At 38.5% G+C, this 16,826-nt stretch overlaps 1 protein-coding gene across 1 annotated transcript; it reads left to right on the top strand.

The window, feature by feature from the left end:
• Positions 1–1,578: 1,578 nt before the first annotated feature.
• On the top strand, positions 1,579–16,447 carry HSD17B3 (hydroxysteroid 17-beta dehydrogenase 3). The gene is given in 5 exon segments (XM_040090983.1): positions 1,579–1,732; positions 15,120–15,199; positions 15,201–15,234; positions 16,285–16,338; positions 16,341–16,447. Coding segments are annotated over 5 exon segments (429 nt in total).
• The last annotated feature ends 379 nt before the right edge of the window (positions 16,448–16,826 follow it).

Genomic DNA, 16,826 nt, shown 5'->3' with positions numbered 1-16,826 from the left:
TCCTCTATATCTGAGATACTGTTGACTCCAGTAAATATGCTGATTAAAATTCTGGAAATATGTGCTCAACCAGGCACATCTATCATGTTAGAATTTAGGAAACTGCATGGCTGTTTCATCCAGAATGTCAATAATTGTGTCTTTCAATTAATAAGATAGGAATTTAAAACTGATTTTTTTTAGGACACAGCTGCTTATTTTTCTACAGATTTCATATTAATGAACTTAAGGTTTTAAATATTACATTTGTACTATTAGAGGTATCAGGGTATATTTACAAGGAAACAAAATAGAAGAAAAATAATTACTGGACCAGAAAACAATATTGTCCTCTACATTCATCTGTTCATGCTCTAAATTTTGTGGGGATTTTTTAGCAGTGACCTGGCTGTAGGGAAGTGAGAAAATGTGGTCACCCAAGGAACTTTCTACCCATTCACTGTGTAAAGTTTTGGCAATGATTCCTGTGGAAGTCAGAGAGGCAAAAAAAACTTACCTCAGAAAAAAATTTAGACTGGACTCAATGAAGAATTCTTCACATTCTTAAGATTTTATTTTCATTTTCGTCTCATTATTTTGATCTAATTTACTCATATTGGGCCCATGAAGCTCTGTAGACCTATCTGAGACTCATTACCAACCACAGGAAAAAAATATAGAAATGGAACATGGAAATCCAGAAAAGACTGACGGCTGTGGAAGATTGTGTTTTGATTCCATCATAAAATAGAAGAGATTCTTTTAAATTTTGGGGGCATTAATTTAAAAGAGGTATTCAGCATTATTTTTATCTGTGGGAAACAATGGAACCTCAAATTTAAGGCTTTCCTTGAATACTGGTTATTTGTGATTGCTTGTAAATACTTTCATGCATATAATATTCAAAACTTTTTTATTTATTTGACCGGGCTTACTTATGAGGTAAACCCTGATGGCAAAATTAAGACAGCTTTAGTGTAAGGAAACTGGGTTGTTGTTAAGCTAAGACAGTAATGATTTCTTATCTTCTTGTTACAGATTAGCTAGTGTTACCTTCCTTGTGATTCAGACATTGTCTTCGCTTGTAAAACATCTGAACAGTTGTGGGTTTCTGTCTGAAGGTGTCAGTAATGAAACATGAGAAGTCTTTTTTTTTCTAGTTTCAGTGTGAATTTGTTCGGGAAATGTCTGGACTTCAATTTAACTCTTCACTGTAAGAAATAATGTTGATCTCTGGAGTATTCTTTTTCAAAGGTTTGGTTTAGACCATCTCTGGTCTCTATGAATGGTAAACAATGACAATAAAATTAGTTTTTTGGGGTTGTGTAGTTTCCAGAAAAGGAGTGAAACCTTTCCCCTAAGGCCAACATCAGAAATCATTGTTTAGTTTGGATTTTCTCAATAGTTTACAATTGTGGGTGTAATGTAGTGATGTTATTCTAATCTAAATCCTGGACATTTCCTGGAAAAATGAAATCATGTGACTTGATTATTCCTCTCACTTCTCTGCCAAGGCTCAAAGACTAACTGTGTGCTGGAAAGAGGCATTTTCTATGCAGAGAGTGTCTGATTCATACAAGCTCACTAACTTTGCTTGTCATGGACAAGTTCCAGCATCAGCTGCTCAGCCTTGTTGGGGGTCTGATCTGTTTCTGTACTCTGGTAAAATGCATCAGATTTATGAAAGACCTTTTGTCATATATCTGGAGTTCTTTACCTTAGGCTTTCTTTTGGTCAATGGAAGAACGGGCAGGTAAACAAAACTGCTTCACCTACTTGTAATTGGGTGGTGGATTGTTACTAATTAGAAATAATTTTCCTTGCATTTCTTTACCCTGTTCCTTCAGAATGAAACACAATTTCTGATATATACTATTTGCTTGGCTCCTTTTTCTTTTCTCCTAAAGCTTTGGGTTTATGACCCTGAAGGTTTTGTGTACTAGGGGAGAATAGAAAACTAGTCAGCCTGGTAAGAGCTCACACCCTGGTGAATTCTCTCCCTTTTGCTACTTCTGATGTTTTCTCTCTGCCGCAAATGCTTTTATTTTAAAGGCATTGCCCAGATCCTCAGTTTTCTGATATGTGAAGCTGCTAGTTTATGTCTAGCATATGTTCTCCAGTTTTCAAAGCAAGCACCTTTTCTTGTGCCTCTTGATGTTGCTCCAGTGTGTTCTTTTCCTAAATTGCTGGCCTATCCTTAATTATAACATTAATGAACTAGATTTACTTTAATCTAAAATATTCAAAGGCAGCAAGTTGGCAGTATTTTTTTTTTAAGATAGTATCCGTTCTCATAAAATAACACAAAGTTTAACAAGCACCTTTTTCTTCCTACTGATCATTGATGTTTTTCTTAAGCTTTTTAGGTTATCAGTATAAAGCAAGAATGAACAGGTGCTGGCATTCCTGAGTTCCTTGACTGCCGATGTTGCTGATGGCAGCTTGTTAAGAAATACCTGAACAGTAGACTTGTGCTTGTTTCCTTTTTCCTGCATTAGAATTGATGGGACTAAATATATAAAATGATATAAATATATAAAATACATCAATTAAATATATAATTAATAGTTTAATTTAGAATCACGAGCTCTAGGAGGTTGCAGGAGGAAAAGGATCTCTGTGCTGTAGCCGCTGCTGTACAGAGTTACTGCATCAGTACCTTCCTATTTGCCCATGGTAGTCAGCACTGAGGGCAGGCTGGCCTTGTGTTGTACCAACATTGCTATTACTGACTGTGACTGAGCAGTACGTTTTCTCTTTGGTGTCTTCCTTCTAAACTAGGTTGCTTTCTAGAAGGTAAACAGCAATGAATCATGATTTGCTGTCTTCAGGGTTGAGGTGACCAGGTGACAAAGAATATCCTGTAACATGCAAGAGTTTAGATATGATGCCTTCTGCTCACAGTTAATAAAATGTATTTCACAGGAAAAGAAAAAAAAATATTTTGGTTTGATTTACGGTATCTTTGCACTAGTCTTTTCATTATGCATTGTTTAAACGCCTACATACCTTATGACTTCCATTACTGGGAATGGTAATACAATAACCACTTTTGAAAGAATATTGAATGTAGGAAGCTCAAAGACCAATACCAGGTATTAGAGTTTAACATTTGGCATAGTTGTGAAAAAACAACAACAACAACAACAACAAACATGGGAGAGAAGGGGAAATGCTGCCTCTTGTCTACTTACTGAGTTGCAGTATTAATAAGTAAATGGGGAGGGTCTGATGAATACATAGGTCAGGGGAAATGGGATGGGATCAATACAGGGAGAGCAGGCATCAAAAATGCCTAAATATTATTTTCATGTCTCTGGGTGAATCTTTTTTATGCAGCTTGCTGAATTAATTTTCTGTGTGAGCACCTGGTGATATTTTTCATGTGAAGGCTTCAAGAACCTGAATTTCTAGGTTGGAAAGCAGAGATTGGAGCAAAGGCTCCAGTTTCTAGATTGGAGCCTCTGCCATTGTTCTGCTTCATTTGTGCGGTATGGACTATGCAAGAGTAAACCCCTTTAAATGGTCAGCTGTTACATGTGAATGGCTGCATTATACCATAAGAAAGGGTGAATCCAATGCTGTCCTTTTTAAAAAACTTGGCTGGAACTGGATAGATTTTGTGGAATATTTGTTCATTATTTTTGGCATTTGTGAGATGACTGAGAGTCATCTTTCTCCATGCTGAGATGTACCATCCTCTCCAGGTGGTCTCTTTGATTGAAGCTGTGCTCAGCTACTGCTCTGTGGGACAGATCCCAAGCCCACACCACATGAGCTCATAGCTTGGCACATCATCTTGCTGGCTGAAGTAGAAGCACACACTTGTGTGTGGCTTGTGGATAAATAAATCCGATCCTGCTGTTTTAATATTTGTGTGCCTTCAGAGTTTCTGGCTCAGCACTGCTGTCTTGCTGCTCTGATGTCAGGATACAAAATTCTCAGATGTTCTTCTGGTATAGGTTCCACCGGTGTTATGTGCTGATGTGAAGGCAGCCCTTGCTTGATAGGTACAATCTTCTGGAGTATTAGTTCTGATGTCAAGTGAGTAATTTCTTTCTGATGTCCTGAGCTCAGGCATGGGCTGGTGATGAGCCACAACTAATGTAAGGACTCCACACTTGGTAGCATATGCTACAGGAATCTAAAGAGAGCAGGTTTTGTATTTTGGAAGGCTAGTGGAATGTGGTTTCCTGTGTTCAGTTTTATGTGGAAATCCCAGTAGGTGGTTCATTGGGTAAAACTCAGCAGACTGAGGCCCAGAGAGAGATTACACTATCTACAGGTTCTGTTCTCTTGTTTCCAAGGTTTATGCCTAGATACAAGACTCTGCAAAGTCCCTTAAGCTCAAAAGCTGCTTGGGACTGTATGAAGAACCTGGCAGCCATGAGGTCTCAGAACCCTACTTTGTTGATGCCAGGACACAGACCTTTAGTTTCACAAGCTTGTATTGAGAGGCAAGCACACATAGAACTCGAGCTTATCCTCTTCTGAATGAATATCCAGGCTTCCCTGAAGGCTCTACATGTATTTTGAGTAGATGAGTTGTTTTGAATAACTGACCTTCTTGAGGATGAAGACCCTGACCTTTTAATTGACTATTGTGATGTCAGAGTACTGGAATTTTGGATCTAGCTTGCTATACATACTCAAAAAGCCAGGCTTCTGTTACACTTCGCCCAAGAGTTCTTGGCTGATAGGGTTTAAACTCACTAGACTTACAAGAGGAAACAAAAGGAAGTAATCTGTGAGTCAGCTGCTAGTCTGCCACATCTCTACTAAAGGATTAGGATTTCAGGTATTGATGTAGTCTTGTTTGTTCTGCTTTTATGGTGTAGTAACCACAGATGTGCTTTGTCATCTATTACTGACATAGCACCTGAGACATACCGGGTTTGTGGACAAGACCATGACATACTCTGAGATTTATGGTTTGGCCTCTTCACACTTCTCATGTGATATCAGGGCATTAGCAGGGTGCAATTGGCTCGCATGGTCACTATTCTTTTTACTCTTGTTCATCACTCTCTTATTAGTCAGGCCAGTGCTTGTGTTCAATTAGTGTTTCAGCAGACCATTTTGGGACAGGCTTCATTCATTTGAGATGCTTTCATTTCCTAATTTAACAGCTCCTCAAATCTGGTCTGCTAGACTAAAACTAGGGTTGAAATACTTGAATCATACTTAGAATTAATGAGTTTTTGATTCATAGGGACCTTATGGTTCTGAATCCCAGTTAAAGCAAGACGAAAGGTGAAACACAGATCATTTCAGTACAATCCCAGGGAAGAGAAAAGGATCTCTTTTCTAGGAAGCAGAAAATGACTGTAGGCAACTACAGATTCCACAAAGCATTATTAAGGATTTTAACTTAATTACATCTAATGACCTATGTAGAATAAAAGTAATTTGTCCAGGTAAATGCAGCAGACACATGCATAGTTTAAATTTAAAACATATTTTGCCTTTTGTGAAGTTTTATTGTTTAAAAAATAAATTCAGATTGAGCTGTAAAAACATGCTAGAAAATGCAGAGGGACTTAATACTCATTTAATGTTGGTTTAAACTTTTTAATCATGCATTTTTCAGATTCCAGAGTGATGATTCTGCTTGAATTTTCTTTATCATTGTCCTATTTCTAAATGTTTAGTTTTCATGATATGTTATGGCTGGAGTTCATAATAATGATCTTACATGGACAGTCTTAGGAGCATTTTAGTTCTCTGCCACTGGGAGTCAGGATTTCCTAACATATGCAGCTTCCTATTACACAGTGCTGGGAGCCAGTACTTGCTCTTTATTGCGAAGGGAAACACCATTCTTTAACATCAAAGGCTTTGTATATTAGGAAAATTCTTTGTGCTAAAGACATCAACACTAAAAGTTAACATCATTTGAAATATTAGGCCAGATTTAATCTTTCCTGCAGGTGGCCAGGGAATTCCACGCACAATTCTTTTCGTTTGCTTGAGGGTCTCTCTATATCTCATGGTAATTATAGTGTCCTACAAAACCTGTTTCTGGGAAGAATTCACATTTTCTATGTGGGTGAGGAATCAAAATAGGCAAGTCAGGTGTATGGCCCTCTTTGCCTTGATACATGCCTTATACTTCTGATTAGTCTGGTGCATAGCAGAAAGAGAGGTTCCTCTCACCGGCTAGGTAACGCTTTTATAAGATTGCCCTAAATATGTGCTTTTAGGTGAAATACAATGCAACCTTAGTAGTAAGAATCCTTTTATAGTTACATTTTAGGAGGGGTTTTTCTATAAAATGAAATACAGAGACAAAGCTGATATGATACTGAGAAGCCCAGTGTATAATAGGTATGCAATTATAGTTCTCTACCTGACAGCTTCAAGTGGAGTATTTAAAGCAGACTTTAGAAACCTCAAAGTACCCAAGTCTGCACAGGTGTCTTTGGAGACCTGATCAATTATGTTAGAGGAGCTCCACAACACAATATTGTGAGAAAGGCTGAAAATGCAGATGGTTGTGTCTGATGCCTTTAGCAGGGCATCATCCCCTTATACTCTTGGTGGAGAAAATTTTTGAAGAAAGGTCCTTATTTCTCAACATTCTTTGCATTGTTTCATGAGAGCCCAACAGGGCAAACTGTTTCCTCTAATATTTTTAAGATGAAAGTGTTGCAGGGAGTCAGCGATAGAAATGAATGGAACTTCAGTGGATGGCCTTTGGCAGTTCTCTCTTCTAAGTAAATCTGAAGGTTCTTTCAGATAACATGAGCTTTATGTTTTGTGGTGGCTAATTTAGCTCTATTTCTCCTTTCTCTCACAGGCATTTTTCTAGTTTTAGTTTTATCTTTCTTTATACACTCAGCTCAGCTGAAAATAGTTAATAACATAATTTCAAAAACTGGAGCCATGATCTTTTCCCTGACTTTGCCCAAAAATCTGATGGGAATGGGAGGCTTCAGAAAAACAGGAAAAAAATTCTCTATTTGTTCTACACTTATTCACATGGTGATACCAGACTGATTACAAATGGATTGTTATGTTAAATAGTATTTGCAGCTCTAGAATTCCAGCTATTGCCAACATCTTGGCAGTTGTACATTTTTGTGATTCTATTTTGAGTGTTTATGTATATAATTCACCTTTTTTCTTTGATTTCTTTATATCTTTTTCTTTTAAATTTGAATCTAATTTTAAAAAATAAGAAAAAAAAGTTAAAATTTATCCCTCTAACCTGCATCAGATTTAATTTATATGAAATAAAAATTAATAAAGTCCAAATATTTTCTAGCTGTTGGACCTTCAATTCAATAGGCTTAATGTACTTCCTCAGGAAAAAAAAGTATGATGATGGAAGATGAGGCTGTAAAATGACTGGAAAGCCAACAACATGACTAGGCTCCCAAACCCTAATAAAAATTAAAATAAAATTGTGTTTCTGAGAAATTTCATGTGGTTTTCACTCTCTGAAGACTTTCATTCATTTGAAGTTGTCTCCATTTTTTCTTTTTTTTCATATTATTGGGATTTGTTTATTGTCCAGTGTATTTTTCTTGTAAGGGTCCAAGATTATACACTGAAGGAAATATTTTGAAAGTCTCTAGAAGACTGATTATTTTTGGTCTGGTTTTAGCATCTCTTTTTTATCTGTTAGGCAAGCAACAGGTGAATGAAAACAATTTTAAAAATTCATTATTGCTCTTTTTACAAAACTGTAAAAAATTTAAAGATTCTTATCACCTTACTGTTTCCTAACAGTTCTATATTAATCTCTTGTACCTGGCAAGAAGTGGACTAACTATAGTGATGAAAGGAGAACTTTTGAAAAACTGAATTTTGTAAACATTTGTCTCAATCTTATGCTCCCATTTACGAGGCTGGCTTTACAGGGATTTTCCCGTGGCACCTTGCACAGCAGGGTGCTGGATATTGCTACAGTTGTACCTCCAAGTATTGCTTCAATACTAAAAACTTTTTTATATTACTGTGTACCTTGGCCCCTTATAGACATGGATCACTCTAAAAATATATGCTTTCTTTCAAAGAATGTGATGGGCTAAAAAAAAATGTGAATGTGTGCTCTTCACTGCCTTTATCTGCCCCTAAAAATCTGTAAATACAGACAAATCAAAGTACAAGTTTGGGGTTTTGGTTGGTTGGTTTTTTAAGGCTTCCAAATTAGATTTGGCTCTTGGTGAAACAGTTAAAAAGAGTGCCTTTAGAATTAATGCTCCCGTTCTTTTCTTCAAAGGAAATTAACCATTAATCCTGGTGAAGGTCTTGTATAAATACTTTAAGATTGACTTACTTAGGAGTCAAATGAGTCTTTATCCTCCATTAACTTTACAGATTGCTATAATGAAAATCATTCTTTCCACTGTCTTTTTCCTATACATGGCTTCTATCCAGCAGATTCCTTGATTTACATGTTTTGAAGTATGTCACCCATGACTATATCTATACAAGCTGGAAAGACTTACCTTTAAGAAAGCTTAGTTGCTGAGTCCAATGGGGTAGCAGGTCCAGGATACTTATCTAAGAGAGCAGCACATGTATCAGGGATGCGGCAGACTTGGGTGAAAAAGTCTGTAAATTTTCAACCTGCAGCTACTAAAATCAAGGAATGGACCCAGAAATTGTCTATCTATCATAATTCCTTTTTATTTTATTTTTTTTTTTTTTTTTTTTTCTTTTCTTTTCTTTTCTTTTTTTTTCTTTTTTTTTTGGAGGGTGGGGGTCTGGATAGACTAGTTTTCTCTTGGAGAGGAGGGGGTATCTGACAAGGAAAATTGTAAATTCCTCCCCACTATGCATAATTACAAGGCTACCTGCTGGACACCTTCCTAACAGAGACCATACTGCACTGCACTGTGGAGGACTTGTCTGTCCAGCAAAAACTTCTACACCTTCTGCCCACACCTGTTATAATGCATTAATTGGGTTTATATTTCATCGGATTTGTAATGTTCTTTTCTATCTGTCCTTGCCCAGCAGTGCCCATCCCCCTCAAACCTAATCCTGTTTCCTCCCACTCAGCACTGATTGGGTGGTGCCTCTGGGTCTCGCCTATGGGCCCTGCCCCCTGGGGGAAAAAGCCACGACAGGGGAGGTGCCAGGGGTCTCTGGCATGGGCTGTCCCCGGGAAAGGTCTCCAGCAACCAAAGCAGGACTTAAGAATAAAAGCAGAAATATCCAACCCGAAGCCAGAGAGTCACGCTCTTCTTTTGCCATCAGCAGCCGTCTAACACACCAATGCTTTTCACTTGTTCACTGGGAGCTTCAAGCTTCACTGACAGCAGCAGTGTTGTCCATGTGTAGGGGTTCCAGTATTAATTTTCTTTTTGTGGGAGGGAGAGATTAGGAGAAAAAAAGCAAAGCAGGCTTAAGCTTAAAAATTAACAAAAATAGTTTTATTAACAGATTAAAAGAATGAGAAAAAAAGTTGAGAAAAAGAATAACTTAAACTAAAACAGAATGATACTTTAGAACACACTTCTTTCCTCTTACAAACTATTAACTTTCTTATTGAACAACATAGAAAGACACAACTTAGGCTTTTCAGTCAGTTTCACTATTTAGACATAACCACTCATTACTCTAGGAGAAGAGTCCTTCTACGATCTTTTTATGAAGACGTTTGCCTCAAGAGAAAATAGTCCAGTGCTCCCAATGTCACACATCTGCTACCGCCCGCAGTTTTTACAGACTGTGATGTTCTATCAGCAAAGCTTCTCAGTGTATCTGGGGTACTATTTAAGAATACTTCTTCTAGTCTAAAATCATCTTTGTCTCAAAGGCTGGGACCTCCTTTTAACCCAGGAGGGGGGCTTTAAAGTTTCTGAATAAAGTTCCTAAATAAATCTCAATTACATCAGTCCTTAATTTTGATTAGAATTTCATTCTACCCAGCAATACTAAGATGCTTCAAAGAACAGTTCATTTCTCCATAATTCACCTTAGAGAAGTCCGGTTAAAAATGTCCACTTCTTCAATCCTTTTCCAATAACATTAGTTCTTTCACTTCTCATCTAACTGACTTCATTCAGTATCTGTTCGAGTACTCTTTGTTTTCTTTCTTCTTTCTTTTAAGGAAGAATTGTGCTTTAAAAGTTCCATGTTACTAGAAAAGGGTTAAATCCATTCGGGCTTGCAAAGGCTACACAAGGCTGCAGGAGCTGAAGAAAATGCAAAGCTGTGCTGATGGAGGAAGCTGGTAGATGTTCTTTTTGCCACCCCTCGGTCTCATCCAGGGCGGCTCAGCTCAGAGTTGTTATGGAGCTGCAGGCTTTCTTTCTCCGCTGCCAGCGGTGATTAAGCTGGGCCACGTTTTGGCCCCTTCTGCCGTGGTCCAAGCACATGGCCAGCACTGCCAGCAAGCAGGAGAAAGGGGCTTTGCTGGCCCAGGCCCTCCCTGTGAGGGCAGTGGCTTTCAGGGGCCCAGCCAGGCCTGGCCCAGCCGCCCAGAGGGGCAGCAAGGCCTGATCTGGGGCTGGCCCGGCCGCCTCCGATGTTACCTCATGGCAGATCCCTGAAGTGAGAGTGAGGGCAGTCAGCAGCAGATTTATTTAAATGTCCCCTCCAAAGTCGCATCGACACTTCTCATTGGTCACCTTAGCTGCCAATATCTCAGCCAGCTTTTTGATAGGTCCCTGTCCTTCCCCACCCCCCCACCCCACTCTACGGTCAGGGCAGGGCAAAACACTTTACATTTCTCCATATCCAGAAAACAATATTGTGCCAACCCATGATACCATGTAATCCAAAGTGTGGGGATGTGTGTGGTGTGACCCCAGAAGTCAAGCTACACTGACGACGTTTAGACACTGTTCCACCTGGTTGTGGGCATAGCCTTTCCCCCAGCTTTCTGAAATTGGTGGCAAATCCCAGTGAGGTCTTTCAATTGTTTTCAGCAAGTTTTGGCTGAAGTCCAGAGTGAGCCATCTGCTATTTATTGTGTCAGACTGGAAATGAATATCTTAACAAGTAGATAGCACAAACAAAAGAAAAGAGAGAAAAATACAGCTATGAAAAGCATAGAGTATCTGATGTGGAGGCACTGAAATCAGCAGGGAGCTCTGGACACATTACTCTTGTTTCCTTTTTTTTAATATGTACACCATATTTTTTTTTGCAGTCAAAGGACATTATATTGAAAAGCCTTGCATAGTTATCAAACTGATTGTATTATTTGCTGAATAATACTGCCACATCTGTTTGGATACTGAGTGCTATGAATTAAAATAATCTAAACTGTGGGTAGTTACAGACATCTCAAAGTTTAGCTTTCCAAATTCTGTGGGCCGCAGGTGTGCCTGAGGACAGCACTCAGAGCTGGAACTGGCAGAAATCCACAGTAAGAAAAACATTTCTCTAAAGACACACTGGAACTGAAAACTGGATTTCCATTCATTCAGACTAGAAAGCTCTTTTAAAATGAGATAAAAAATACCAATGTAGGTGTTACAGAGGGTAGACAGAATCATGACCCCAGGTATAGTGCTCACATAACACATTTAGTACTGCGGTTGTGAAACATTGATCAAAGCACAATACCAGGGGATTAGAAATAATGGAATGCTACTAACTGCAGTAGTGTTTCATTTTTTCTGCTTATATTTCCTAAGCAAGCTGTACAGGCAGAGTTAGGTCCTGTTTGCAAAATTATATCTTAGGATCCATTTTTATGTTCAGGATCTGTACCATCTTGTTGTTAAAGCTAAAAAAACCAACCAAACAAACAAAGCCACCCCTTCTGCAAGATGTAGAATTCTTCATCACAAGTGTGGTTGGGGTTTGTTTGGTTTGGTAGGGATTTTTACTGTTTATTTGTTTTGATGGGCTGTTTTAGGGTTGGTTTGTGGGGGTTTCTTTTGTTTGGTTGGCTTTTTTGTTTGTTTGTTTATTTGTTCATGGGGCTTTTGTGGTTTTTTTTGAAATTAGAAACTAATATTTTTTTAATGGAAATTAAGGTGTGTTATCCTTAGATACAATAAAAATACAGCTGTAGCACTTTAGATTAGTGGAGCACACAGCTAATGAATTTGGATTTGATGATGCAGGAAACCACACAGAAATTATGCCTGCTAATATAGAATAAAGTAGTGAACAAAAAAAGGAACCCACACAGCCCAGGGCAAAATACACCTTTTTTCCAAAAAGACCTGTGAAGATGCTAATTCATTCAGCTGTCCTCCCTGCTATAGGCTGAGTTCCCAATCTGCTCAGCTGTGTCCGCTGCCTCTTGTCCTGCCTGCTCCAATAAGCAGGTAACATAGGGAGTTCACTGACTGGCATAAAATATCTCATTTTGCAAATCCTTTCTGCATTTTAAAAGGCTGTTAAAAATGTCATGCTGATCCCTTAAGGTAAACTCCTCAATTTGCTCTCCTATCTGCAAATTTCCACTGAATATGAACACCATCTTAGACATTGTGTTTCTCTCTTTATATTCAAATATTTCTCTAGTATTTCAAAAAGACCTTTCTACAAAGATTAGTTCTTGTGCCATTTGGACATTCATTTTGCTACCTTGATTTTCAGAATATCTTCATAACTCTCTAAACTATCTAAATAAGAGGGGAGTGATTCTGGAATGCTGTATATCTTAAACAACTTCATGTTTCATTCAGATTTATTACCTTTTTGATAAATTTCATAAAACAGCACATTATCCTATCTGACAAGCAATCCGATTCCCAAGTGGTCTGAGGTCAGAAGGAGTTAAATGTAAAAGTCTTAGTGATATATCTTATAATACATTGAATTAACCAACTTGGTTCCACTTTTAGTGTTTCTTAAATTTGTTTTTACTCCATTATAAAAACAAACAAACAAACAAAAAACCAGACAACAACAACAAAACCCCCATAAAACACCGATAACTTGTCCTAGTGTTTGAAAAGCTAGGCTTTTTGCTTCTAGGACACTTAAGACTTTTAAACAGAGATGTAATGGCTTGTATCTTCAAAGACTATCATAAATCTTTGTCACAGAGAGTGAGAGACATAAGAAACATTGAAAATTGGTTTTTTGGCTCTCTCCCTTACAGTATTGTTATAATTTTCTGAAGAGCTATCGCTAGATAATTCATTTGTCTTCATTTGTCAGCATGAGGGTTTTATTGTTTTTTAAATATATTGGCTTATTCTTAAAGAGACAGAGGAAAGCCATCTGGAGTACTTGTTTGTTGGCTGACAGAGCTGGTTGCAGCCGTACAGTTCTGTACAGACAAGGAGTTGCAGAGAAAGTCCAAATGGCTTGTTTCATCTTCGTTTTTATGTTACTCTGGTTTTGGCTGCCCTTCTGATTGCCCACAAGAAAGATGGTCACAACATCACTACACTTTTTAAGACCGTCTCATTTTGTTTATAGAGTTCTTCAATCAGAAGGTCACTGTAGGTGTCTGCTCCAGCTGTTGTTCTCTTCTTTCCTGCCCACTGCATTTACACTCACAATGTCCTTTTATTTATAGTTTCACCATTCACCCAGCCTGGGACCATGACAGGGTCATCTGCCACTAGAGTTTCTTTTATAGGTTGAAGGTTCAAAGGATGTTTTGTCCCTTTCATACACAGAACTGCAGCTTAGAAGAAGGCAAGAAAAAAGGCACTCCTTCCTCCTTTCTTCTGTCATGGAGACAAATGTCCTCTAAAACTGCACGCAAGATGCAACCCACATTTCAGATCTTCAGTCAGCGTGCTTGCTGTTTCCTCAAACTGCATTACTTGCGTAGCGTAAAGTGGTCAAGACTCAAAGTTTGCGAAGAGCATTTAGGGGCGAAGAGGAACAACTGGAAGTGAGCAACTTTATTGCATCCTCCAAAAGAGATTCCAATTTGTTACAAATTGGCCTGCTGGACCCAAAGCCAGCTTTCTGCATCCTTGCTCTCCCTCAAGACCTAGCACAAGGCCTCTTCTTAGTGAATGAGCACCAATGGATGAGACAAAAATTCTGGGTAATAATTCAGCAAGTCTGATTCTTGTTCAAGGCTATGCTCTCTGTCTTCTTATGATTAAATCAGAATACAAATCAGCAAGAGACATTTTCCCGAAAGCCATATGCACTTTTTTGCCATGTGTGTGCACTTGAATTCATGCCACTTGCAGAGAGCCTGCAATCTGATATTCTATTGACATTTCCAAGCTTTGCCTGTCATTTTTTCAGCAAACTTCATCTGGATTTCAGGTTGCCCATAAAACTTGAAAGCAGTTTTAGGAGCAAAAATTTACAGTGTGAACATCTAGTTAGAGGAGACCTTATTGGGCCTCTTTAAAGGAGTGCCTTGCCTTTAAAAATTAGTAAATAAGAGTTTCTACTTCTTTCCCACATGAAACTGCATTGAATATATGAACAGCTATAAATCAACGGCTGAGGATAATGGCAATGTACAGCTGGGCTCCTCTCCTGCATAGAAATGACATTGGAAAAATCACACACATTTCCCTTTCCCTTCTAACTGACCTTGTAAAATTTAAGCTGTCGCCTCTCTAAAATGCCTTTTACTGCTGCAAAATCCTGAGAAAGGCTCAGACTATGAGAGTGCAAATGTCAAAACAGGCAAGGAATTTTAAAAAAATAATGCAGAAAATGCTGCATCCCATCCAACTTTGTTTACCCCTCCTCTTGTGTAAAAAAAAATAAGTTCCACTTGTTAAAATCCTTATCCTATCCATCAGAATTCTTTTAAATTGCTCTGCAATGCTGTGGTTCTGTAAGGTGTCTGGCATGCACGTTCATTTGCCTAATGTATGCTGACAGTGCTCATTGATAAATATTATGATAACAAGGGGAAGAAGTCCTATGTGGTTTTATTTCTGAACTTTTACTGAAGGACCTATTACTGAAGGACTCAGTCCATGCTGTTACTGAAGGACTAAACATTGTTTAGATCTTGTAAGAAAAATTCAATTGATTTCAGGGCATAAATTCATCTTATATTTGCCAGGCCATTTTCCTGAAATCAGCTGGATAGAGTGAGAGCATTATGCTTGTGCTGTATTATTTTTTAGAGTAAGAAGGTTGAAATGATTGCTTGCTGTACACTGGACATTACTTAGCAAGACATCTGGTTGTTTCTCTCATTACTTATTACAGCTCTCCCTCTTTCTCAAGATGCAAACAGGTTTTCTTGGCTGGTTGGTCTTTGGTTTTGGGTTTTCCTTTAGTTACAAAGCTGGCCACAGATCAAAAGGTGAAGGTTATGAAAGCTCATTTCACTAAAAATTCAGTGTACAAGAGCATTGAAAAAATATCTGAAAGACACGGATATTGGCGTTCTGGGTCAGTTGTTGCTGTGTGTTATTTGGTTTTGTATTGTATTTCATTTTTATATTGGGTTTTATGTTATAATGGTTTGTTCTGTACTCCCCTGTTCCCCTGGAAAATGTTATGTCCCGAGGTCTGTCCCTGCCCTTCTTCCCTGTCAATCCTTCCACACTCCTCCCAGTCCCCTCCTACGGGCCCTGTCTGTCATTTGGTTGTTCCTCCTATCTTCCGGAGAGTTCAGGTAAAGACATCGAATGATAGGGCAAGAGCCAAGGAGGTTCCTCCCTTAATGTTCCCCATTGGTTTCTTTGAATGTCCCTCCAACCCTGTTCCACTCCCACCTCATTGGGTGTTGGTTTGTCCCCTCCTTTAGCCCCTCCCCTGCATGTAAGCCCAGACCACAAGGCCTTGGATTCGCCCTCTCATCAAGTCTGACTCCTTTCCTCCGCCACTGATGTGGAGTCTCTCTCTCTCTTGTTATAAGAGGAAAAAGCCCCTCCGCCACTCCCCAGGATTTTAGGACCCAGAGGAGTTTTCCTGTCTGTCGCAGTCTCAAGCTAGCTTGGGTGAAAGAGAGCCAGCAGCTCTGTAAAAGACCAGCAACAGTTAGTCATTAAAGTCTGTTAATTTAAGAGTATTTTATGGCTGTAGTGTATCGAACAGACCATTGTATAAATGACGTGTTGTAAAAACTTCTTAGCCAATTCTTAAAACCAAGTATACGTAATGAGTCAGTGTCAGAGACAAAGGTAATTGCGGTATCTTGCCAAATTAGTCTTCATTTTAGCAAATGCTTCAAGAATATTTGAGATGCCTAAACCTGTATTCTGTAGCTGTCCCCGATGAACCGCCAAGTGACTCTGACAAAGTCCTCTCTCTTCTCTTTATGCAGCTTTTTTCCTTATTTCACTCTAGTACTATTACTTACTCCATACAGTGTCCTAATCTATTGTAAGTATCTGTTAAAATATGTCAGATGCTGTGGGACTCTGTGGAGTGCCTTACATAAGTATTAGATGGCATTACACTGTTGTTGTTACTAATATTATTTTTTATTTTATGTAGTGAGTCCTTATGGTGTTTCTGCTCCAATGACAATTTATCAAAACCCTGGTGTTATTAGACAGCAGAAGAGTTTGTTAGTGAATCACTGAAGTATGTCAACTTTGGAGATGAAATTTTGGGATGTTTCACCCATAAAATTCTGATTGAATTTGCTTGTGTGTAAATAACTTCCAAAGTCTTCAGCCAAGTTGTTCTGGGCTCAGCCTGTTCTTTTCACTATTTTCATGGACCTTGGATATCAAACAAGAAAGAGACAGTGGGTTGTTAAAGCTAATATAATGAAATTATATTAAAATAAAATATGTAAAATATGTAAAATATGAAGAGAGGAATACACAAGTAAAGTGTGGTGGTAATAGCACAGTATGGTTTTCTCTGCTTATGAGCCTTGAGCTGAGCTCAGTTTGGTGTCTGGTTAGTCTTCATCCTCTCTCCAGCTGCCTGTTTTCATGATCTTGCTAAGGAATTTTCCAAGACCTCTACTCCTTGACAAAAATTGGCCAGCAATTTCAGAAGTTATTAGTGAGGGAAAGGAAGGACAT

Source organism: Hirundo rustica, chromosome Z (genome assembly GCF_015227805.2).
Source record: "Hirundo rustica isolate bHirRus1 chromosome Z, bHirRus1.pri.v3, whole genome shotgun sequence".
Lineage (NCBI taxonomy): Eukaryota > Metazoa > Chordata > Aves > Passeriformes > Hirundinidae > Hirundo > Hirundo rustica.
Note: the sequence above shows the minus strand (reverse complement) of the source record. Positions and strands in the feature narration are given on the sequence as shown.